This window comes from Sardina pilchardus, chromosome 3 (genome assembly GCF_963854185.1).
Source record: "Sardina pilchardus chromosome 3, fSarPil1.1, whole genome shotgun sequence".
Classification (NCBI taxonomy): Eukaryota; Metazoa; Chordata; class Actinopteri; order Clupeiformes; family Clupeidae; genus Sardina; species Sardina pilchardus.
In genome coordinates this window covers 33,865,452-33,890,970 of record NC_084996.1, presented here as the reverse complement: position 1 = coordinate 33,890,970, position 25,519 = coordinate 33,865,452, and the positions used below count along the sequence as shown (strand labels likewise).

The 25,519-nt window shown below is 46.4% G+C and overlaps 3 protein-coding genes across 3 annotated transcripts; all 3 read right to left on the bottom strand.

Annotated features, from left to right (window-relative positions):
• Positions 1–264: 264 nt before the first annotated feature.
• micall2a (mical-like 2a) lies at positions 265–15,515 on the bottom strand. Its single transcript, XM_062531008.1, has 19 exons — positions 15,176–15,515; positions 14,578–14,626; positions 11,217–11,358; positions 10,262–10,443; positions 9,804–9,934; positions 8,919–9,698; positions 8,387–8,562; positions 7,722–7,803; positions 6,446–6,648; positions 5,712–5,849; positions 5,438–5,578; positions 5,066–5,272; positions 4,877–4,935; positions 4,552–4,675; positions 2,656–2,758; positions 2,317–2,390; positions 1,765–1,879; positions 1,569–1,615; positions 265–1,440 (listed from the first exon to the last, which is right to left on the bottom strand). Exons 1-19 carry the CDS (start codon positions 15,316–15,318, stop codon positions 1,355–1,357), a joined length of 2,982 nt encoding a protein of 993 aa, XP_062386992.1. The 5' UTR covers positions 15,319–15,515; the 3' UTR covers positions 265–1,354.
• Positions 7,351–8,415, bottom strand: LOC134077393 (uncharacterized). Its single transcript, XM_062532971.1, has 3 exons — positions 8,168–8,415; positions 7,722–7,803; positions 7,351–7,573 (listed from the first exon to the last, which is right to left on the bottom strand). The coding sequence occupies exons 1-3, from the start codon at positions 8,397–8,399 to the stop codon at positions 7,462–7,464; spliced, it is 426 nt and encodes a 141-aa protein (XP_062388955.1). The 5' UTR covers positions 8,400–8,415; the 3' UTR covers positions 7,351–7,461.
• A 1,920-nt stretch (positions 15,516–17,435) lies between the features above and the next one.
• Positions 17,436–20,272, bottom strand: si:dkey-43p13.5 (homeobox protein unc-4 homolog). The gene is made up of 3 exons (XM_062531249.1): positions 19,683–20,272; positions 18,624–18,781; positions 17,436–18,433 (listed from the first exon to the last, which is right to left on the bottom strand). The coding sequence occupies exons 1-3, from the start codon at positions 19,915–19,917 to the stop codon at positions 17,984–17,986; spliced, it is 843 nt and encodes a 280-aa protein (XP_062387233.1). The 5' UTR covers positions 19,918–20,272; the 3' UTR covers positions 17,436–17,983.
• Positions 20,273–25,519: the final 5,247 nt, after the last annotated feature.

Genomic DNA, 25,519 nt, shown 5'->3' with positions numbered 1-25,519 from the left:
GAAGCTCCATGAGCTACTGTAACCGCAACACACAGGTACTTCAGTCAGAGGAATTAGGCAGAGAGACCAACACCATCACATTGCTATCAGCACAGTTACTTGGTCTCTGCACAGAGACTGAATGCTTGAGGCTACCAGCTCACATGCTACGGCTCTTTTAAACAACTACAAATGCATAATCGACATAAGCATGCATCAAAACCATTAAACAACAACAAAGTAAATGCTGGAACAATGCAAACAAATCACGATTAAGTCCAACGGTAAAAGTAAGTTAATATTTATTATTAAAAACATGATTAAAGTTAAACAAATATGTTGTGTGCACACATTACCATTCCATTCATCTCCATATTGCATGACATCTGTAAAACATCTAAGGATTTGATTCATAACATTTACTTTGTTTAATAATAACCCTTAAAAATCTTTAAAACACTGCATTTGTTAAAATGGGAATTATACAACTGAACTGGACATCATTATTGAAAGTATTTTCATCACCAGCATTAAAAAAAAATACACAACTTAGTGGATGCATTACAGTGCATTTGAGTTTCATTAAACCTGGTTTAAATATTTAAACCCCCTTATAAACTGCACTGCATAAGCCTCTCCACTACATAATCTGTGGATGAATTTAACATTCCAAGGCATATATGAAATTAGCTCAGGCATAAGTAATTTGTGGAGAAGAAAATGGGATTTGCTGCCGAGACTGCTGCTGAAGCTATACTGCCCCCCTCAGCACTAAAATGGAATTGCACCCCTGACAGCCCTTCCAAATGGGAGTAGTGATGTAGCAATTTCCTAGTCTATTTGTTCAGTGATACACTGGCTACCACATATCTATTTTCAGGGAGACTTCTCAAAACATTCATCATATCACTATAGAGACATTATAATAAACTGTGCTTAAATTGCTTTGTACACAAATTAAGAAAATATCTGTGCAATTATTGTTATTTACTCCATACCTTCATAAACCCAGATTAGTGCTGGCAAGTTATATTAACTTAGTGCTCAAAAGAAAAGTGTGTCTATGTGAGTAACATTCATTTCCTTTCATGATGAGTAGAAAAGGTGAATGCAGATAAACAGACTAAGGTGAGGTAAAGTAGATATTAAACAGCACATAGAAACAAAAATCCAAATCCAAATCAAACCAAAACAAAGCCCCAAGACTACTGTGATACATTCAAAAAACATGGTTTTTCCTGCTGTGCTAAGTGGTGGAAAAACCTACAACGGAACACGAACAAGCCAACATCTCGTTGTCCAGATCCCAAGCGTCCAGCACTGCAGAACACGAGCCCTTCCAACTGACCACCAGTGTGCAGCTGCTCAGCCCTGCTCAGCCCTCCGCCACCACCCTCTTGCTCTTCCTCCTGAACAGCTTGGAGAAAGAGGACTGCCTTTTGCTCTTCGTCTTCTTCATACCTGTTTAACAGTCCAGCAAAACAGCACTCAGGTTAATACAGCGCACGGGTCACTGCCTGCACTGCAATAAGCTGCAGGTCAATAGAATTGGGTTCTCTTTAAACATCTTCATCTGGATCTAAACGTACCAAGTTTCTGCATCATTTCATTCAGCTGCTGGTCCTCCTCCTCTTCCCTTCAATGACAGAGAGACAGAAAAAGTGAAAGAGAGTGCGAGAGAGAGAGAGAGAGAGAGAGAGAGATTAATATCACGGCTCGGGCAGATACCAAATGTCTTAAGGGTGATCATTCAGTGGAGCAGTGAGGAGGGAAATGGCCGCTCACCTCAGCCGGTCCTGATCCAGGCCTTCCACAATGGCATTCCGGTCGTTGATGATCTCCAGGAGTCGCTCCATCAGCTCCGACTGCTGCCGGCGCTCCGACTCGCTCTTCAGGTGTTCTAATTCACCAGGCAGATGGGAAAAGGGACTCAACTAAAACCTCTATGGCCAAATGGAAGCCTGTGCTTAGGGTACTTCACCCAATATATCTACTTGTGAACATCCTCATAGCAATTGAAGACCACTGTGCAAATTAACACTAGGACTGTGACATAACTGGGCTACCAAAGGCGTGAGATACAAAACTAGACTAATGATTTGTACAGCACTTTCATGACAGTATTGCAGTATATTTTAAGTAATTGCTACCCACGTATTGCACTGTACTCTGTCTACTGGGAGTGGTTACAGTAAATGAGCACTCATGTTTTTTAAAGCCTTTGAGCAGAAGTTCACTGCAAGGCTACGCTGAAACCCAACGCGCTGGCAGCTGCTCACGGCACAGGTTCCCTTCCTGCGGGCTCAGGTGTGAATGCGGTCGGAAGGGCCACCCTACCTGGCTTGTCCAGCAGCCTCCGCAGCTGCCCCTCCACCCCAGGCTGCTGCTCCTCCAGGTCCTGAGTTCTGGCTCTGAGGAACAACAGCAGCAGTTAGATGCCACTACAAACACCACACAACACATACGGGCACCACTGAAATGGGCAATAAGGATTCAAAAATCATTTACAGTAGTCAGCACATGTAATTACTGCATGACTTCTCTCAACATCTTTCAGCATTTTCTTAACATGACTACCCCATGACGCTGGAAGGTAAACCATTATCCTAGGATGAGATGATCTCTCTGATGGTAGACAGAGACTCTGTGTGTGTGGTGGGGGGTTTGGCGACCTACATGTAGACCAGCTCTGACTCTCTCCTCATGTAGCCCTGCTTCTTGCGGATGAGATTGAACCAGTCCACCATCAGTGGGTCCATCAGGAGGTCCCCTCTTCCCTCTGTTGGCACGGCAACGGAGTCAGCAAGAAAACAAGGAAAACACCATGTGCACCAAACAAACAGACAAAGGAAAACAGAGCTAAACTAAATATACACAGAGACATAAGGTGTGTGACAGCAGCTCCACTTCACTAAAGAGACAGTACACAGATTACTTTGCTGAAAAATTATACTGTTTGCACACACACAGTATACAATTTGCAACTCTATAGAGTACTAGCCATTTTCTTTTCTTTCTGAATGAACCAGCTGTTATTGACTGACTTTGCACTAGGGCCTTTAACATAGAAATGGAACCTAAAAACATGTCAGATAACTAGTCTATGGAGACAAGTGACATTTCTGTAATCTTACACACTCCATGCCCCCTTGAGAAATTCTTCACATTTTTTTTTGAGGGCCATTTCTCGCAAAAGCATTCATGCTGTCCAGTGCATAAGTGGTACCACTGAATATTGCCTCAGGGTTAGAGTTGGATACATGATGCTTCACACATACACACACACACTCACATACACACGCGCACACACACACACACACACACACACACACACACACACACACACACACACACAGGGCAGGGCGTTGAGATGCAGGTGGGCCTTTTTAAATCTCACTTGCTGCAATGGCTGCGACAGGTGAGTTGAACAGAGCGCCCAGAGATATTACTGTGCTGGGACCATGGTGACCTTGAAAACAGCCAATCAGGTAACCTCCCTCTCCACCACAACCCTCCCCTGTCAGGTCTTCCCCATATCTGCCGTACGCCATTCCTACCCCCACTCTTCTCCCTTTATCTCACTCTCCCTCACTCTCTCTCTTCCCCCATGTCCCCTCATAGCCCCTTTTCACTCCGTTCTCTCAATTCTTCTGCGCTCTCCCTCTCTGTCTCCCCTCTATGTCCCTCTCTCCATCTCTCTCTCCATCTCTCTCTCCATCTCTCTCCCTCTCTCTCTCCCTCTCTCTCGCTCTCCCTCTCTCTCTCCCTCTCTCTCTCCCTCTCTCTCTCCCTCTCTCTCTCCCTCTCTCTCTCCCTCTCTCTCTCCCTCTCTCTCTCCCTCTCCCTCTCCCTCTCCTCCATTCTCTCCCCACTCCATCGTGTGCGGGGGTCCCTGTGGAGTGGGGGGAGGTTCCCTCAGTGCGGTCCGTGTTCCTCGCCTCATTTGGCCCTGACGGCTGGAAATGAGTCCCCTTTATTGGTCACATCCCTCCCCTTCAGGCGGCGCTGGGATTCCATCTCCCCGGCGGACCGGCTCGGCTAACAGGGTTGGAATGAGAGCACAGCTCCCTGAACTGCACACAGGCAGGCAGGCAGGCAGGCACACACACACACACACACACACACACACACACACACACACACACACAGAGAAGGGAAGGGGCCGACTTCTTTTTAGTGTCTGCTGTGGTACATTACCAAAAAAAAAAAAAGGTATCAAATCAAATGGGGGAGAGAAGAAAGCCCTGGCAGTTTATTTGGGCAAGAACAGCCTGAATGCAAAATGTGTCCTTATGCCTGCTAGCTCTTTGCCTGAGAAGATTAGTACCAGCCCAATTAGACCATCCACAATTCGGCAGTTATATTAAGAACACATACACCTGAAAGTCTATTTTAAGCCCACGTCTAGGACGACATCACACGGGGGGATTCCTCTGGAAGCTAAAATGGACCAAACCAAGTTGAAGCTTAAAAAGAGCACACGTGCCACTGCTCAGAGTGTTCACCAATTCATTAAGTGCCATAACTGCTCTACAGTATGGAGGACAATTGCAGCACCCTTAAGGCCATTACCTTCCTCACAGCTCCTGAGCCTCTTCTCCAGGTCCACCCCCTCCCTCTCCAGCTCGTTCAGGTTCTCCTCGATCTCCCCAAGCTCCTTCACAATCTCATCCATCGGAATGTGATGCGTTTTGGCCTACAATGTGAAAGAGAAATGTTACAAAAAAATATGCCGTCTTAACCTGTGCAATAATTGTCTGGGAATCCCTAAATGGCTGTGATGAAGTCTATCCATCATATTTACACGGGCATTTATTGATATTGTCTACATTGCCTCAATTCGATTAATAATGAATGAAGTGATGGAATTCCCTTTCTGTGATAACAGATGACTTACTGGTGACCTCACTGTAGCGACAAAAGCCATTTCCTCTGAGTGATGTCCATTTGTAGAACCTAGGAGAGGAAAAAGGCCAACATGCCCATTCATGTCCTTTAGATTATGGACGTCTAGAATATTAATCACAAGAAAAGCCCATGAATGAAATGAGTGGAGAGTAGATTGATGGTGCGGCATGAGGCTTACCCTGTTCAACAGGAACTATATGAGGTGTGTGATATGCTGATGGAGTCTTGTGGTTGGTGGATTCACTTGGAGAGAGGCGGACAGTAACTGGGGTCACCCAATGGGGTGTAAGTCCAGTGGCTTCACTTGGAGAAACGTGGAGAGTAACAGGGGTCACCCAACGAGGTGTAGGTCCAGTGGATGTAGAATAGCCATTCCTAGATCCTGCTTTTTGAAACATAAATGTCAAACAAATGAACTACATTTACAGGGACATCACAAGGATGGAGGCAAAAATGGAGAAAAGAAGACAGCTTATATGATCAATGCTGTGCCTTCTTTGCACTTTGTTCATTTATGTCCATAGTGAAAATAGATAAAGAAATTACTTACCAGCTCCAGCTGAGCCCCGAAACGGCTGTTTGGGTGAGGGGGCTCTATAGGGTTGGAGTTGGACACTGCTGGACACGGGTGTTGTCCAACCGGACAAACCAGTCGATGGGCTTTGAGCATGGTAGCTTTCATTTTGTGAGCCTGTGGATTTGAGAATAACATCAAAGAGGATTTCATCCACTGAAACAATGGTGTAATTGGAAAAAAATAAATAAAACATTAAAATCAACCACGTAGAAGGTCTGCTTAACACTCATTAACTGTAAAACTTTACCGAAGCCTGCAGACCCACGCCGCCGCTGCTTTGGAGATGAAGCTTTGACACGGGAGGGATTGCTGGCCGAGGAGCTTCTGGAGACCACAACAGTCTGGGTGGAGGATGCGGACTCTGCTAAAGCTTTTACACCATCACACACACACACACACAGACACACAGACACACAGACACACAGACACACAGACACACAGACACACAGACACACAGACACACACACACACACACACACACACACACACACACAGACACAGACACAGACACAGACACAGACACAGACACAGACACAGACACAGACACAGACACAGACACAGACACAGACACAGACACAGACACAGACACAGACACAGACACACACACACACACACACACACACACACACACACACACACACACACACACACACACACACACACACACAGACACACACACACACACACACACACACACACACACACACACACACACACACACACACACACACACGTAATGAATAGCGCGTATTTCTTCCCAACTCGAAGAATAACTTCAGACCTCATGCTAATGGACATGTACTAAGACACGGCCGCTCAATGTCCCAACCCTTTGGAGCACCCAGGCCCGTTCAGAACAAATATCTGTGCAGAGGTCCATCGGCCTAATCAGTGACTTATGTGAGTGTGAGGCACTAGACTCTAAAGAGGTAGGAAACAAAGCAGAGCTATACAGATGACTCCAACAGATCAAATCTTTACCATGACCCCCTGAGCTTTTCCTGCGGGGCTGCTGGACAGAGGGGGGTCTGGAACTGCTGGACCCTGATGAGGGAGGGCTGGTTAAGGGCTGAGGCTTATCAGAAGAGGTCGAGGTAACGGTGATGCACAGACTGGCCTTGTAGGTCATAGTAGGCTTGTTCTCCACAGGGTTGGGTGGACACCCTTTAGCAGGTCCAGGAGATCTGGAAGAGGAGAGGCATTACAGAGGAGTACAGTAGATGAATGAGGTTCTCTCTGCATCACAAGCATGGGTCCTTTATTCAGTTGGGTAGAGGTTAACAAATGGGTTAAAGGAAATAAAACAGCAATTGGGATGTTCTCTGAAGCAACCGAATGAATTGCAGGATCAGTTGATGCTTGAATGTGATGCGGTTGGTGTTGAGTGGGTCTGTCCTTGATAAGGACCACTTCATTCATGAGCATGCTCCAGGGCCATGGGGTCAAACCTGAAGGAGTAGCTCATTATTCACCACTTCCGTAGGGTCTCCAATCAGCTCACAGTCTCAGATCGGAAAATGTTCCAACTCTCAGCCATGTTCATTGTGAGGAGATGACTAAAAACACTGAGCAGTGCTGGTGCTGGCATGCACCCCCTAACCACAGAACTGTGAGCACTAGCTGCAGTCACGACTCCAGGCCATTGGTGGCATACTACTATGACTGTCTGAATTGCTGCCTTTGTTCCCTTTGTCATCATTCAGTCTGCAGTCAGTGATATGATGTTCCCCTCACCCCATTTGATCTTCTTCATAGAACGGAGTACACGATGCCAAGACATGAAAAAGGATAGAGGAGATTTACCATTCATTACCCACCACCCACACCAGCACCAGAGCAGCACTACACTGTGACATGGGGAGATATTTACCTTCAGTTCAGGTTTGGAAGAGGAGGACCAGATGAGGGCACATCAGGAGGTGGTTGTTGACAGTGTGTGTGTGTCTGTTGTGTATTGGGGGAACGGGGGTAGAGCGGTGTGGCCCTAGGGCCCGGCCTTAGGCACAGCACTCGTTGGGGCTCAAGAGGAGCGGGGACAGGGCTCCTGGCTGCACGCGGAGCCAGTCAAAGACTAAGGCCACGGGCCGGGCCGGACGCTTCAGACGGCGGCTGGAGGGAGAAAATACCCGACCCACCCATCAGCGCTAAGGCTCACGCTCAGTATCATGGCAGCTCTCACCCGGGTGACTCTCCCCTACTTCTCCCCCAGTGGATTAGCACGCATTAGGGATAAACGGTGGCAGCAGATCAAACTTACTTCAGGCTTGGGCCATTGGAGGAGGGCTGGAGCTTTGATCGCCAGTCAGCGGCAGACACGTCTGAAGCAGCTATGTGTTGGGCTGCAGAGAGGAATGCAGACAGACATGAGAGATTAAATATAGCCAGAGCTCTACATAGCAAGCAGTAATCACCTTGTTAGAGCGACAAAACCAAAACACAAAAACATGGACCAGAAATACACAGCAGTCAGCTGCTCCTTTTAAGATCTCTCCAGAATCCGGGAGAGAAGGAGAGAGAGACGGGAAAGGAGCTACTTGAGGACAGCCACAACATGCTTTTCTTTTCTGCCTTTTCAGCCTCCCAGGGCGCCATTTCAATTTCAGGTTTAAGAAATGTTTACCGCGATACTTCATCATTGACCTTTCCATGCAACATTCAATGAACTGCAATCTACAGCAAAGGTCATCTGCTGAAAAAGCCAACCTTTGGCACCGCAGGCGAGCGCAGGAGACGAGGAGGAGAAGGAGCAGAAGGAAGAGGAGGAGGAGGAGGAGGAGGAGGTGGTGGTGGTGGCCACGGCGACAGGGCTGGGGGGAGCTCTCGCACTCGCTCGCTCTCGTTCCCTGATGGCAGCCAGCCAGAGGGATTCCTTGCTGCTGCTGGAGGTGGTGGTGGTGGTGGAGGAGGAGCTGGAGCTGGTGCTGATGGCAGGCATGGGGGTGGGGATGGGGGTGAGGGTGGGGATGGGGATGGTGCTGGTGCTGGTGCTGGTGGTGCTGGAGGGGTGTGCAGGGGCCGCCCCACCCCCCGCCGTGCCTTGGCTGCGTTTCTCCAGCCTCCAGCTGGGCGCCCCGGCAGAGCGCAGCCCCTTCCCAGACCTGCGGAGACGCATGCTTATTCTATTAGCTTAACAATTTACACAATTAGCTCGCCAACGCACGCCGTGGCAGTCGGAGCCACATTGGGTGATTTATGCTAATTGTCTGCTGTGTAATCAAATATGCTAATGAGGAAATCTGGCGGCCCTTTTAATTGATAAAATAAATAACTAACAGCATAAAAACCCACAGAAGTGAATATATTACCCTAGTACACAAGACATTAGGATATTAAATGATTAAATTTGCAGTGACGTGGGGAAGATAGCAATGTCATCATTAAAACCTTTATTTTTATGTAATTGATTCAAATTAACGAGGCAATAATTTAGGGAACAAACGATGAAAAAGCTCACCAATTCTGCTCAGTCCTGGAGCCAAACTGATACGCGATGTTGTTATTGTTGCAGTTGCCCTCGGCCAGTTTCCTGCTGATCAGGGCCCGCGCCCGCTCCTTCTCCTCTGGCTTGGACGCTGCCCTGGACGGGGTGGTGCCAGCTTCTGTTGGCCCTGGCGCCGGCCGATGGGCAACGGATTCTCTTAGAGCATGAGCGGAGGAAAGCGTCGGGGCTGAAACTGAGGATGGGGCTGAGGCTTTGGGTGGGGCTGAGGATGGAGTCTGGGTGGAGGAAAGTGTCACAGCTGGGGCTGGGGCTTTGAATAGGACTGAGGATGGAGTTGGGGCTGGGGCTTTGGATGGGGCTGAGGATGGAGCCTGGGTGGAGGAAAGCGTCGGGGCTGGGGCTGAGGATGGAGCCTGGGTGGAGGACTGGAAGAACTGCCGTCTGGCCGCCTGGGTCCTCTGTGCTGAGGGGGTCCATGGCTGCGGCGCTGGACTGGGCTCCACGGGCCTGAGAGTGACTTTCACAGGGGCAGCTAGCATGGAGCTGGTCTTTGGGACTGCAGGCTGGGTCTTGTCATCCTTCTTTGGCACCTGTACCTGCACTGCAGGAGTAGCAGGAGCAGCAGGAGCAGCAGGAGTAGTGGGGGGCTTTACAGGGCCACTTGTGCTCTTTTGTGCAGCCCTGGGGAGTGACGACTTGTAGCCTTTCTGGTGTGCATTGCAGATAAACGTCCCTGGTTCAGCTCCCGTCTTATACGCCCCTGGCAGGAGAGGGTTCGAGCATTCACTGCACCTATAGGACAGATTCACAAGTTAGGACTGCAGAAAAACAACACACACTCTGTACTAAACAAATGAAGGTCAAACTCTATATTATATCAATGGACAGATATCTTACTTGAAACAGCTCCTGTGGTACAATTTCCCATCCACTAGGTGGCGCTGCACCAAATGCACATGGGTCTTGCAAACAGCACATTTGCTATTCAGGGTGCCAGTTTTATTAGAGCTCTCCACTAAAACAGCCTTCTGTGAGAGCCAGACAAGAGTGGATAAAAGTGGATTAAGCATTTTATACAGACGACCTTTAGAAAGATGAGCAATGTAAAAATTCTGTCTAATCTCCCTCCCTGTTTACCATAAAATATCAATATAGCATGCAACGCATGAACCACAAAACAAGCACTATGGATAATACATGCAGCCTGGATGCTCAAGGATCCTACCATTGTGTGTGTGTATATATAAAATAAAATTATATAAAACCAAATTCCTTGTGTACTATCTCACTTGGCTAAATGAATGGCGCTCATATGTAATGGCTTGTGAATAGCTCTGTGATGTCTTGAGCTATACCTGTTGGGCAGCTGGTTCAGGTTTAAGCTGCGGTGACGGTTTCTGGATGAGTGGGGTCGGAGGACAGTTCTCAATGGCTCTTTTGGGGCCGAAGACTTTGGAAACAACCGGAAGGTTCTTCTTCTCGGACGGCTCCTCCTTGGAGTCTTCAGCAGGTCTCTTAACACCACCCACCCCTCCAACTGGAGATGCAGCAGAGGAACAGAGAAATGACAGAAACTGAACAGAATGACAGAAAATCCAATGGATCAAGTGATCTGTGGTATGCTCTGCGTCTATCAAAATCTCACTTAGCTTAAGATATAGCAACTGCCAGGCTGGGTGGTGGTTAGACTAAAGCCTAGTTTATGCTCTCTTTTCATTTGAAACTGAATACATTTGTTTCATACGTTGATCCATTTCATCTGTATTCGTAAGCTTCGTAAGAACGGACAAAATCAAGACAGAGAACGGCCAGAGGCTCCGTCCGTATCCGTATCAGCTTCTTAAACTTTGAGCATTAATGAGGCTTAAAGGTGACATGGAATGGATGAACGGAGTCTTTTACCTTGTTCTCTAATGTTCACATAGAAGGTATACAACTTTGTCCCATCGAAACCATGATCATATGCTATTTTAAAAGACCATTTTAGCAGATATCAGCCCCTGCATCTGTCTATACCGGTACTCACTCATTCCCAAAATGTGCTTTTATTTGCTTGGATATATACCACACCAGTATTCAAGGGAAACACAATGCACTCCATAAATAGATCTGGGATTGTAAGCCACTCTAGCCAAGAGAGAGCACTGTTAACACTAGTGTTGGACAACTTCTACTCTTTTACAATGCCATGTGACACATACAGGGTAGCAAAACACCAGATCTTGTACAAATCTGAATGAACAATTATACGAGGATATAGATAAAGATGATGAAAAGTATCTGTGAAAGTGTGACATAACAGCACCGTACTTGGAGAGCGGCCATTGAAGTAGTTGTAGTACTGGGAGACGTAAGTGAGAATGCTGAGTCGGTCAGGGATGCTCAGGGCCACCATATCCTCTGCGTCCAGCAGGGCGGGAATCCCCAAGTGCTCCTCTGCCACATGAAAGGCCTGCAAATCAAAGACAACGATGCTCAGGGTCAGGAAGCGTTCGCTCATACAGCATGTGGGCAGAGGTGGGAAACCATGGCTACAGAAGGGGGAAAAAACACTCCAAGCGTTCACTAAAGCGGTTGATTCTCATGAGCACAACTCTCAGGTAGACCCAACACATGGTAGGACTTAGTTTATGAAGTCAGGGTTTCCCCATCTCTAAATGGCTGCTGCAGTGTTTCTGTTACAAATGTTCTTCTAAGGGATTTGAAGTGTGGATGCAGTGTATTCTCTGGGGCCATGCTAGGAGTCATGGTTGCTTAACGGCAAAGGCAGCGTTATACATACAGTACATTTCCTTTCAGAGGTTTATCAGTGAGCTACAGCTTTTAACCATTTAGAAGATAAGAAAGTTCCATAGATGGGAGCCGGGCCTCCTTGATGTCAATCAAACTAGGGGACATGCTTCAGTGGCCTGGCCTGGCCTGGAGGAGGCCGAGGAGAGGGAGTGGAGGGAGGGGTGCAGAGGTAGGCTGCACTTTCACATATCTGATTAACGATAGCATGATTAGCTGTTTTTGTAGATTACAGCTTTCACATCACCCAAGGTACACACTGCCCCTGTGCACAGAAAGAACACAAGTGCGTTCACAGTAATATGACAGGTTCTAAGAAACTTTGGACCAGCTAGACCAGATGTGCCAACAAGACTTAAACTTAGACTAGTTTTTGATTAAAAAACAAATTAACAGTATACTTACAGAATACATATTACGTGCTGTTCATGCAAAGTACACTACATTTGAACAGCAGAATGTACTGGGAAGAACTTATGAAGTATGCTGCTGCTAGCTCCACTGTGATCTCTAAATCATAAAAGTCAGTTTGAAATATTTATCCACATTCCCAAAGGCCTACCAGGCAGACTACATACACTCTGTACACTGACATCTGCTCGGCCACAAAACTGCACCCAGAATATACCAAGCCCATGACAGCCTCTATCTGAGCACCAGGGAGCGTGGAAACGCTCTTGACCTTTAATTTAAACACAGCTTTAAATATTCCGCTGCAGTGGGGATACATTTGATTGTTTTACAAGTGGCACAGTGCCGCTTTGGCAACACTCAATGGTGCTGTAAACCTATGGTTTCCCAATTAACTGTAAACACAGGACAGACCAAAAAAAAAAAAAGAAAACCGTTTCCCAAAATAGACAAGAAAAAGTCCACAGTGAAGCAATCTCTCTGCCCCCCACGCAGAGAGAGGTCTGGGGCAGGGAGTGAATAATGAATAGCACACTTCCTGTGCACTCGCAGGCCTGGGAGAAGAGGAGGATGGCGGAGCGGCGTGGAGGAGGAGTGTGCCGAGCATTGTTTCAGACCCAGCGTGGACAGGCTCATTAAATTTTACTGCTCGGCCTCACACAGGAAAGGCAACTCCTGTGTCGCAGCAGCTGCGAACGAGAGGACAGGAAAGAGCTGCGGCCATCTCCGAGGTATTGGTATCTCCACTAGCAACAGTGGGGAGGGATGGAGAGGGACAGGGGGAGGAAGGGAGGCCTGCACTGAAGCCAGTGAGGGGACTGGCCTTGAACTTCATCAAATATGAAAATAAACAGGAAACAAAGCACTTCGAGCAATGGGGAGAAACCCAAGTGTCGAGACATTCAAACTGACACAGGCAAAGAGGCTGACAACAACACAACACACTGCACTTGGATAAAAGTGTCAGCAAAATAAATACATCTATAAAACACCACTAAAGTGTAGCATCCAGCTAGGCGACTGTAGCTGATCATGAATGCAGTTGATCAGCAGCAAAAAACACCACACAAGGGCTGAGAGGCAGAGGTGCAGTAGATACCACCACCAGGCACAGATCTTTGCCCAGGTAATGTAGTGCACCTGTAAGTGAATCTAGATGGCACGGATCATGTGTCGCCCTCATATGACAGTAAGCCTCATTCATAATGAATACCCTGAAGGGACTCCTGGTGGGTCGCCTTGCCAACAGACATGAGGCTGCAGTGTTAGACTAAGCAGCATTTTGAACACAGATATCAAAGTAAAGTGTAAGACTCAGTGTGAGGTCTTTTAGCCCGACTGTCCAAGGAAGCCGAGTGAATAAAGAAAGTCTTAAATAATGGAAACGTCCCGGCTGGGCTGGCTGAGGTATTCAGTCACAAAGAGACCTTACACACTTCCTTGCAGGAGAGGAAGCAAGGCGAGATACAAAGAAAAATAGGCCACTGGGACAAACAGTGACCTACAGTGTATAAACTTTGCTTCTGCCTGTTGAAATGTTGCTTAAACAACAAAAAATCATACAAACACAAACACACACACACACACACACACATATATGAAAGTCTTAAATTCGACATTATCTCATTTTCAAATAATGCAGTCTCCAGAGTAACAACAATCAACCAACTTCAAAGTCTTCACTCCACAAATTCACCTCTACAGGTATCTCATTAGGCACTACAACAGCACAAGAGCACATCACACACAAATGAGTTCACGGAGATGTAGTTCTTCATTACTGCTGAAAGGCGCGAATGGAACAAAGGCATGAACTTCAAAAACAATGGCTGAAAATTAATTGAATTGAGATGAATACATTGATTATAAGTTTTCCTTGCATGTTACAGAATAAATGGAGCCCTTCCCAAATTAAATTATTAGCCCTACGAGAAGAAAGACAGAATTAAATCAGTCAACAAAATGTCATCTTTGATAAAATGGCCATGTGGCCTCCCTGTGGCTTCAAACAGTGTTTTGCAAAAGAGGAACAACAAACTTATTTTAGAACACCCTGATATGCATCACATGCGGCACACGATGGAGCTATCAGTGTCAGCCGTCAGTGTGTTTTAACATTTCCACTGGCCTATATTTTCTCTTTAGATAGACATTTCAAAAGAGGAAACATGAAAACAACTTGGAATTGACTTAGGGCCAAATGCATTTCACCAACTGGGCACATTTCAAACAATGTGGAGAAAGACCATGTCCTTTGGACAATGCAGCAGTGTGTGACTTGCTACTGAAGTCTCTGCCACATAGAGATTTATGATAAAGACGTACAGTAAAGGGGAGAACATAATTAACTGCATGCAATTAGTATGCATACTATGCAATCATCTATAATAATTTATAATTCATTTAAAGTATGGGGATATGAATGAGTGAGGAAAGGTGACTTTGTAACACAAAGTTCAGCAAATCTTACCAGTTTGTTGTTCTCATAAATATTCTCTTTTCTGAGGGACTCATAGTTTCTGGAAAAGAACACATTTACAAGTCACTTCCCTAACGTTAGGAAAAACAGCTTACCTCCAAAGCTGTAGGCAACATGACAAATAACATATTTAGCCTAGCCTACAATGTTTTGGAGATGTTCTGGAGATAGCCTACCACAATCTGAAAACAGTTTCTTACGACATATCAACTTGTCAGTGTCATCAATTACAGATTCATAGTAGCCTACGCTAGAGGTCCACTGTCAGTCTCTCGACTACCTTCAAAATAAGTTAGGCTACAATAAGAGAATGTTTCGCTTTTAATCAGTTAAGCGAAGAGAGAGCGCAAGGCACTGTAGAAATTAGACGCAGCGTGGAGTAGCCCGGTTCAGTTGGGATGTTAGTGAACATCCTAGCTGTCTCCAAAAAGTGAAATAACGACAAAAGTCGAGGACTGTCAAGTAACATTAGGCTATTAGGCTACTAACAGTAATTCTACAAACAACCCTTCCCCGTCACTAATGGACACGCCGTGATCATATACCATCTGGTTTCACAATAACAAACGAGCATAAAAAAAGTTCTTACATGAGATCCGGTCTGTATTTATGGATCAACGCACAGAAAGCTAATCCATCTCTGAAAGACGTTGTCATGTTCGTGACTGCCACATTTGTGTAGCCATCACACTGGTTCTTGCACCACTGTTGCAGAGCCTTGATGGCAGCCATCCTCCCTCCAGGGTGTCGTGGGAGCCACGAGCGAACAAGTTTGCGAAGTTGAGGAGGGACCCCAAACAAAGGATGCAGCGTATCTGAGGGAACTGTTGTGCCCTAGTTTGAGCTGCCAGACAAACTTGTGCGGGAAGTCCGGGAAGTCTGCTAAAAACCACGACCGTGTCTCATTAACAGTAGCCCACAGAGAAACACAATTACCCTATCTAACTAAAAGCCCAAGACTGGGCTACCTGTGAAATCAATCGACGCGACACAAATGGGAGGGATCTTCATTTAAGATTTGTGTCATTAGGTGATTAAGTTGCGTCCCTTATTTTGATACTATTGATGGACTTGTTAAATGCAACCAAACAAAACAACTTCAACACTGACTCAGTTATTACTTAAGTGCTACGTGGAGCTAGTTTTATTGCCGGAGAACATTTTAGATTAGATGTTTATTGTGGTTGAAAAGGCGCGTGGGCCTTTAATGAGCAATTTAATTATGTTGACAATGGCCGCTAACAAGCTCCTTCTCTGAGATTTGCATAGGCTAGGTTTGCTGCACAGACAGAAGTAGGTTAATGTGTTTAAAATTAACAATGAACGCCTCTGTTGTGTCCGTTGATTCATTTTGGCAAATAGCCAGCTCATTGGAGACATCACAATGCTAACGACTTTCAGCCAAGCCACAAAGCCAGAAGTATGAGGTAAAATGGACATTGACTTTAAAATCTAGCCTATCGCTAATTGGTCACATGGTCAGGCCAACTTATGAATGACCAAAACAGTTACATATAGCCTACTTGGTTTTAGAAGAGCTTCAATTATGATTGAAAGATGATATAATCTATTTAATGTTTGAAGTCACAAGAAGTTATTTTCTGGTGCAATCACAATGTGAAATATTATCCAGCATTGCTGATGTGGCACAGGTGAGGATTGAGTGTAGCCTAGGCTACTTCACATTGTTCATTATTTTGTGTTGTCCACTGCAGCACTGTACATGAGCATCTCTTCTAATTTCACTTCTACTCCCTTCACACTCACTTCCACACACTTAATTCACAGAGTGAAACAACTGTGTGCATTAGAGCATTAAGAAAGTATAGGACAAACCACCAGATACAGTGAACTCATTGCCAGAGGAGGGCACTCTCTCACTAAGCACAGGCTTAGCCTCCCATAGTTCTTCTGCACTATGTCTATGTAGCCTACCATGGTTTCATACAGTATTTTAACCAGAGTCTGGGAAAAATCAATTCAATATTCATAGACCCCAAAAAATACACTAAATATACACTCTCACTGACAGACGCTTGCTAGGACAAATATGAAGAGACACTGGAGGTCCTAGAGGAAATACTGTTATTAAAAACCCTGAGATGTATTTGAGAAGAAAAGTGTGGCAAGGGACAATTTGTTCATCACTGAAAAAAAAAAATCTTGCTGGTGACACCTCTGGACAAATATTTCCACCACTTCCTTCCAAGCTAAGTAGCAATCATTGCATCGCAGATAAGCAATTGAGTGTAATACAATTATTTTTCAGATGTCTCACCATTTTCAATAGCACTTACAAAACAAAAAGAGAAATGTAAGAGGGAAATGATATAAGATATACATCAACACAAAATCACTTCACACTGGACCATCTTCAAAGCTGGCGGAGACAAAAAGAGTCTAAGTATGTTTGCAAATGTAATCTTCTGACGAGTTGCTCTGTCAGGGAGGCCAGTCATTTTTCAGCCACGTCCATTGTTTCCTCTGCAGGGGCTTGTGGCAGCTTGCAGGCATCCTGCCTCTGTTGGCTGCAGAGGTAACAGGATAGCCAGAGCAAGATCAGCCATCGATGAGATCACTGAAAACTCATCGGAGCATTTCCTCTCCCAGCAACAACACTGACCTGACACCATGGCTCACAGAAGAGCACGATTTCTGATGGATTCCTGTTACACAAAGATATCTCGGTGCACTGTATGCAAATGCAACACTGGACAAATATATGGCATTTAATAACAAGTGAAGCGGAGGATTCTGAAGGCTCTGAATGAAGTTGTAAGATAGGAGCATTTTGAAAAAATGGAATTGTATTTTTAATTATCTATTTACAGACAATCAACAGAGCAGTATTTAAGAATATGACATTTCATATGAAAGTAAAAAGAAAAAAAAACTGAATGAGTGAATTTGTTTGTGTCTCTGGGAGTGGAGGTCTGGGGAGTTCAAAAATGAAAGGGAAAGATAAATAAAAATGTAAAGCAAAGTAATGGAGATGTAGCCGACCGTTCCAGCCAAATTCAACTTTCTGGCGTTGGATCTGTTTAAAGTAAGCAGTACGTGATAAGCAAAACTAATTAATGGGTATGACATAATAAATAGACCCAATTTCATATTCAGTTTCATCAACCAAATTTACAAAGGAACAGAAAATAATAGTCTGGCTTAATGCACAAATGAGAAAGTTAATGAAATTTGTTTGATAATATCTACGAAGTTATTTGCACACCAAAAAGAAAAAGCACAGCCTCACTGGTCCAAATCTTTTCTGCAGCAACAAATAAATAAAAAAGGAAACTGCATGGCTCTAACAACAGTCTGTGTTGTTGTCTTATAGCTGAAGACCAAAATGTGTACCTATGTGGCCCATAGAATGTGGCACTGCCTCAGTCACTCCCCCTCAGTCACTCCCCACATCTGCAGCCGCCGCTTGGGTCTGTAGCTGTCTCTGCCACCCAGCTTTGGCTACCGTGCTGTGGATCTCCGCCTCGTAATCCCTGGCCTTGGCCCTCAGCTTGGCGATGCTGCACGAGCGGAATTCATCTGGGCTGGGCCCCCCCTGCTCGCCCCGCTCCTGACTATCGGACCCCTGGATCCCAGCAGCGGGGGCCGGAGCCAAAATGGCTACCTGGGGAGGTTTGGGCCAAGAGCAGTTCCCTCCTCCTCCACCCCTCTCTGGTTTCCTCTCCCAGTGGTTTGCGTTTGGGCCCTCTGAAGGGCTCCGGCTCAGGCTGGATCTGTCCGTCTTTTGTCTGTCGGCGTCGCTGTCCCTCCTGCTGCACGGGTCCCCCGTGTGTCCCTGCAGTTTCATCTGCCGCCTCATCTTCGCCCTGCGGTTCTGAAACCACACCTGGAGACGACACCAGACATGACTGTTTCAAAAATGCAGTTAACTGCGCATCATGAAGAAGAGTGTAGCTAGGCATCATCAGGTCAACATCATGTGACATGTTTAGACTGTAGTGCGTGAGTGGCCGTCTCCAACTCAGGGTTTGAGGTGGTGTGGTACGGACTGCTTTAGTAGAGGCTTCACTACACACCTGCACCCTGGCCTCGATCAGATCCAGCCGCAGCGCCAGGGCCTCCCTCATGAAGACGTCCGGGTAGTGAGTGCTCTCGAAGGCCTTCTCCAGCTCCTCCAGTTGCCAGCTGCTGTAGTTGGCGCGCGCCCGCCGCTGCTTCACTGGCCGTTGTTCATCTGGAAACCGGATCACAGCCACCAATTAGACCATCGCCAACGGCCAACGGCGGGCTAATGGCTCTAGATTGGATAATTACTGCAGTGTTCATTAAGCCCTCTTTAGCAAGGGGCTGGGGATAATTGATTGTTAGTTACGACCTGCTAGCCAATCCTTTGTAAACATTACACTCCCATTAAAAGATGTTCAACGAGAGTGGTGAACAATTATCAGAGCTATTTCGCCATAAAAACTATTCCGTATTATTACTCTATTACTTAACATGTTGCCTGCATGACTGACACATTTTACATGACATTAAGCCGATATCGGTGTAACTGCAGTTATGTGCATGTATAGGCCTAGTATGTGCAGGTGGGAAGGGGTAGCTTTGGATGGGGTGGGATAGGGGGACACTACTGTCTGTAAAGATTTGTATAACTTTGTGAATCTGTACTGTATACTGTAAATATTTTGTCTGTATTTTATTGCTCTATCTACCTGACCAGGGACCACAGGTGGAAACTAGCCATTTGCTACAAGCTGGCACAAGACATCTAATAATGTTTTTTTTGTGCACTGTGCTTGTTCAAATAAATAAATTACAATTACAAAAGTTAGTACATGTACAGCAAAACTTATCCGAGGGGAATTAATCCATATCATTGCTACCTACTTGGAGATCTACGCAATGCAGAAACCATAACCTGAAACTATGCCCCCCCCCCCACACACACACCCCCCTGTCATGAACATTAACTGTAAAACTGCATCATCTCATGCAAAATACGCCTCAATACCAATATGATATATCTAGGACAAATTACAGTCAGTGATCCACCAATTGCAAACAGTACTCCTACTCTCATCATTGGTCATTAGCAAAAAGGATAGCCAAGTCATGTTGCCAGAGGTACTCACCCACGGTCTCAGCCAGGTGGCTCAGCCCCGCAGCCTGAGAGGCCAGCAGCAAAGCCTGCTTACAGGGCTCAGGCTGCAGGTAGCTGCGCAGGAGCTCGTAGCTGAAGAAGGGCCCTGGCAGCAGGATGGGAGGGGAGCCCAGGCGGCCAGGGAAGGCAGGGAAGAGGTGGGCTGCAGCAGACGAGTGCAGGAGCGGAGGGCTGAGAGCCGTCATCAGCTGTCCTGGCCCAAACATGTCTCTCTGTGATGGGCTTGGCTCCTCAGAGATGGCAAAATAAAAAAAAATAAAAAAAATCAAAGTATAAAGACTACACTAATACACTACTCTAAATGGTGGAGGTTGCCTTGGTTATTCTCAGGTTCATCTGATAAGAGATTGAAGTTCTGTGTGCAGCAGTATAGTCCTTCCTCCTGCTCAGTGTCAAGGGACAACCTCTGGATCTGGCTCTTCAACCTCTGGCTCTTCTTGAGATGCAACCACTCAGTCAAAGCAACAAATGAATCTGTTCAATTTGAACTGAGCAACGCAACAGCAATTACATGTCCAACAGAGAGAAGTGAGTTGAAGTGGTGTTTTGAATAAAAGCAAGTCTCTTTGCCAAGGAAACATTCTCACCTGTCCTCAGGTGTGGTTCTTATTCCCACCTGAGAGCCGCCTCCCTCTTCAATCACATGACTCATCTGCGACTACTGACCCCACCCCTCATGAAAAGAACCGTCCTATCAGAAGGGCCGTGTTCACCACATGATTGATCATCATTACTTCTCATCAGTCTGTTAAAACAGTAATTCTGCTCACCTCCACCCAACACCTTATATGGCGCTGACCTCTGCATGCTAAAAGCATGTCTGTCTGTATATGGCACAGCACAGAGACAAGTCCAGACACCTTTTTTTGCGATCCAATCAATGTGATGGATCAGACACAGAGGTGAAAAAATAACACGGTAGCCGAGATGCTCACGTTATGAGAGACACGTAGACAGCGGAGTGGAGATGCTCAGCCATCACTCAGCTGCCAGGGCCTCGCTGTGGTTTCCGTCATGCCTGTGCTCATGGATGACAGCTACTGAAGACACCGCAGGAAATTAAATGAAGGAAAATGAGCAGAAGAGGCATAGAACATTCCCTGATATCTTGATGATATAAACTATATGCACAAAACCAGATCAGGAATAACACAGAATTTGGGTAATCCTCGTTGCAAGCATTTGAAAGACTTAAGCATCTGCTAAATGACAAACATAAACATGGAAAGGAGAAAAACATTATTTTCTATTTACATATGACCAAGAACAGCACAGAAATGGGCAGCTCTGATTATGTGCAAGGCTCTCACTGAAATCAGTAGAGCTGGGTGGTGGGGATGGTTGAGTGGAGGGGGATAAACAAACTCTGTTTACATGGTAAACACATCTGACTAATTGGCCTACACAATTGACATTAATTTACAGGCTCATTTGCTCAGTTAAAATGCTTCCGTGACATTTCTGAGCCTCAGTGATTCATTACAATGAGAGCCATGTTGATGGGCTCACCATACGGTGTGTTTGTGACTCATCAATGCCGCCGCCGTTCGTTTGTTCAAATACAGAAGTTCAAGGTGAAAAGCTAAACATCTGGAATGGGGAATATTGTAACTGGATGACGGAAAGTAAAATGGATTTTCCCACACTTAATTTCGCTCCGCCTCACTGTCTTATGGGAGCCAGTGTAGCAGGAGTGGGGGGAGATGAGATCACCTGTCCAAACAAACGCCATTGTTAAGCAGCGGGCTTGGGACAGAGCGCTCCAAAATGGGCTGTGGGTCAGGGATCTTCAGCCTTTGAAAACAGATCACTTTCACAGCCCACAGACTGCTCTGCTACATGAAGAATGTCAGGCCCTTTTGTTCAGCGTCAAGCAGGTAAATGGAATGTGTTTAATTCCATTAGGACACTCCTCTCCCGTCTCCATTTAAGCCGTTTAGCAGGGACTTTTTCAGAGAAAAGTAATATTCAGAATCATAAGCCCTGCAACTGCAATGAGGAGATCATGAACTTTTTACCCTAGGTCCAGATTTGAAGGCAGGTTTCTGCAAAAATGTTCTGCATGCCCATGGAATGTTATGATGAGTAGGACGTGACTCATATTGACAGACAGCACAGGACACGGACACACACACACACACACACACACACACACACACACTCGGTGTCTTCCAGTCCCACAGTCTCGGGGCAGCTGTGGTGCTGGTGTTGATTGAGTCCCGATGAGTAGGGCATGAGAGAGAAACACAGGTGTCTCAATTAATCCTGCGGTGCACATCAGCCCTTAACAACACGCCCCGGCGGGTGATCAGAACAGACAGCGCCGACCGAGAGCGCCCATCCTGTCACCGGTGTCACCGCTAACCGCCAGGGATGGGGCGCCTCGGCACGTCCTGCCGGCTTTGATCAGCTCACAACAGCTGGCCAGCGCAGCGCGGAGCGGCCCCAGAGCCGGCGGAGTGGAGGTGAGGCAACACCAGCCACCCTCCACACCTGCCCAAACACCACAACACAACCACACACAAGGAGCCGCAGAGGGCCAACAGCCAAGCCCACAGCACTCAGAAGGGCAGCCTTCCGTACTTGTTTTCAATACTTGACCGTCATTAACACCATTTCCTTGATCTCCTTGATCTGCGGCCCAGTTGGGTGATGAGCCAGAGGAGACACGGACACCATGACACTAACAACACATAAAGCACAGGTAGAGCAGAGAGGGAGAGCCTCTACCCAAGACCTCACAGGAGACGCATTTGGACTGTGTCCTTTTCTGCAAAAACATTTTCTGCTGAAAAACCTTCACTCTTTCCCAACAGCGACATCACTGGGCTTTACTTTGTGTTAAGAGAAGAGTGGAGAAGATTAGAGGAGTTTGTTGACTGGGAGAGAAGACAAGCTAAACAAACACTGTGTGTGTGGTGGCGACTAAACCGCCATCTCCGTTTGTCCCTGGCCCTTGGGGTAGACACAGGGATTTTGCGGGATATGAGGTAGCAGAGCCCCGCTCCCCGCTGTGCCTGGTCTGCCAGTGCTTTACCCCTCCAAAGCCCACTTATCCAGTTAATCAGCAACCCAGTTCATCCACCAGAATAGGAACCCCATTTACAAATGAGTGGATAATTGAACGGCTTTGGGAGCGACAATGGCGGTGGCTCACATGCGGTCCCCCTATTGATCTGTCAGGTACTTTCAGTGCCAGTGAGTCCTCCAAAAAAGCCATGCAGGGCTTAGCTAACAGCCAGAGTATCATCGGTGGACTTACAGATACGCCAGACAAGCAGAACATTCTCTTAGGATTAAACACCCACCAAGATTTCACCTCCCTTCTACTGTGGCGCCCAAATCTAAATAGGCTTGTTTCAACTGCTGTCATTCTCTTGAAATATAAAAAGGAATACAGACATATCCAGAGAGCAAAGAGATCTGTATACATTTTCAATGGGACCCTAATCTCAATTGTAGAGTAGAAAAAAGGGATCATATGAAAGAGAAAGCTAAGCATGGTGCAAAAAAATACAACAAAACCTACGGGGTAACATCAGTAAACAATGAACACATCCGTCTCCATTTGTTGTGCTGCTTCATTCACGGCACCATTAACCAACTCAAATGAGCTTGGTGGCTGCTCTTTAGTTTAGCTTGAATTCTCTTGATTGATCCATTTCTTCAGCTGGATCATAATTTAGTCGAGCTAATTGCTTTTTGCTGCAGGCTGATTTATGATGCATTATCACTTTAGTGTTCTGCACCGACTTAAGCAGTGAAGCAGACGCTTTAGAGAGAAGAAGGAAAAGAAGAGGAGGAGGAGAAGAAAGGAGATGAGAGGGGGGGGGGGGGTGGAGATAGGCCTAATCCTCCTCAGGAGCAAGACAGGGGGCCAACCTGTCTAACTGGCTGTCCTCTGTTACAAAACAAGGTCACGCTTCAAACTTCCATCCGGAAGACGTGTGAAAGGAAACAAATTAACCACCGACAAGTGGACATGGAACACTGTGAACTTCAACTGCGAAGGGTATAGAGCCTCTTTATATTGAATCGTGTTCTCATTTGAAACCAAGGATGGGGCTGGGGATGGAGGGTGGGGATGGGGGGGGCTTTCTGCAAAACTATCGGATTTATTCTCGGATGTGTCAGCACAGAGCCCCTGGAATGACAGAGAGCGCGAACAACGCTAAACGTCATTAATACTCGTCCATTAGAGCGACCCTTCAGCTGATAAAGCATTTACGCTGAAGATAAGATGGATGATTATCCTGCCAAAGAGTCATGGGAAAGTCATCCACGCAGCTCTACTTTTGTCCTCCAAAGGAAGACTTCACTCTCACGAGATCAAGGTTCAACTCAAAAACGGTAGTAGTAGCGTCCATGTTTTGTATACAACAAAGATGGGATGGGAACCCCTACAGCCGGCACACTGTTAACCCTCTCGCTCCTCGTAATTAACTTAAGCAATTCTCATGAGCTCTGAACACCAGTGTTCCCAGTACCCACAGACTTCCCCATGATTTAGAGCACAGACATCCACACTAAAAACAAAGACATACAAAAAGTAGTCTAAATCTCAGCGTCCGATACTTGTGTCTTTACTAGGGATAGGGGCCACTGGTGGTATAGGTATGATGTGTTGTGTTGTGTTGTCTTGTATTTGGGGTGGATCCCGCCCTTATCCTTCTGGCTTGGTTTCCCCCCACTCACTCTGGTAATTGTATCTCCTAGTCAGCAGCATGATTGGTTTAGTCCTGGATCACTGGCAATGGGCTAAACCTGAGAGCCCGGGCTGCTTTTCATGTCAAAACCTTCAAGAAGAGCGGACGCGATCCAAAAGCAATCACACTTTACACTTCAAAGCGCTAGGGGAGAAAGGAGGCGAAAAGCGCTCCGCATTTTTTCTTCCACGCCAGCCAAGCGCAACTCAAGCGTGGAGGCAGAGGAGATGATCTAAGGAGAAGGCTGCTGTCGAGGGGAAGACAGAGGCAACAGGTGTGCGCTGGGCAGGTAGCAGCACATCTCCGCCCCTCCTGAAGGGGAGCGAGACACGGGAGGGGAGCTCTCCTCAGCCCCTCTACCCTCTCAAGCACTTCTGGACACCCGTCTGCATCAAGACGCACCAATGAGGTCACCAACTGCAAGGTACATAAAGTTAAAGGTAACTGATATTTGGCACTTTGACACATTTATCCAAAGCGACACGGAGTGGTAATGGCGGGAATCGAACCTGAGACGAGCGACTGTCAATTGGTGACGTCAGCACTTCTCCACACCCGCATTATGAAGATAAGGGGACAGGACTGACTAAACAGTCTGAAGCCCATGTTGAACCTTAATAGCAAGAGCAATGTGGTGTCCTATTGTCTTCAACTAGGCAAAGTAGGACTGTCCTGTCCAGTCAAGATCTGAGATGTTCCACTCTGACACTCACATGGCAGAACTACAGAGGCCTTTCGGGACAAACAGAGCGTTAAAACAAGATGAAAAACTCAGCGGTTACAATCTTGTCAGTGGCCCTTCAGAGTCCCTCAGTAACACCTAAGCACCCTCTCAATCCACATCCCACCCCCCACCCCATCCTACAGTCGTCACTCATCCCTGTTCTGCCCCAATGACACTTAGCCAATGGACTCCTGGCGTCCAACCAAGAACCAAGGGAGCTGAAGGTATTTGGAGCAGGCCGATGAAACTACCCCCCCCCCCCCCTTCTCTAAAGTACCCTGTGTTACATGACACCTTTCAAGCACAATTAGCACTGATCAAGCGTTTCATCCAGTTAGAAAAAAAAGAAAAAAAAAGATAGAAGACGATGAGAGTAAT

Coding starts and splice junctions, on each gene's coding strand:
- si:dkey-43p13.5 (XM_062531249.1), bottom strand. CDS start 19,917: ATGTTTGGGCCAGGACAGCTGATGACGGCTCTCAGCCCTCCGCTCCTG. Junction 18,782..19,682: donor CCACCTGGCTGAGACCGTGG/GTGAGTACCTCT, acceptor TCCGGTTTCCAG/ATGAACAACGGCCAGTGAAG. Junction 18,434..18,623: donor TGATCGAGGCCAGGGTGCAG/GTGTGTAGTGAA, acceptor TGTCGTCTCCAG/GTGTGGTTTCAGAACCGCAG.
- micall2a (XM_062531008.1), bottom strand. CDS start 15,318: ATGGCTGCCATCAAGGCTCTGCAACAGTGGTGCAAGAACCAGTGTGAT. Junction 5,273..5,437: donor TCGGGGCTCAGCTGGAGCTG/GTAAGTAATTTC, acceptor TGTTTCAAAAAG/CAGGATCTAGGAATGGCTAT. Junction 4,676..4,876: donor TCGCTACAGTGAGGTCACCA/GTAAGTCATCTG, acceptor TTCACATTGTAG/GCCAAAACGCATCACATTCC.
- LOC134077393 (XM_062532971.1), bottom strand. CDS start 8,399: ATGCCTGCCATCAGCACCAGCTCCAGCTCCTCCTCCACCACCACCACC. Junction 7,804..8,167: donor GCTCGCCTGCGGTGCCAAAG/GTTGGCTTTTTC, acceptor TCCTCTCTGCAG/CCCAACACATAGCTGCTTCA. Junction 7,574..7,721: donor TCCAATGGCCCAAGCCTGAA/GTAAGTTTGATC, acceptor TTCTCCCTCCAG/CCGCCGTCTGAAGCGTCCGG.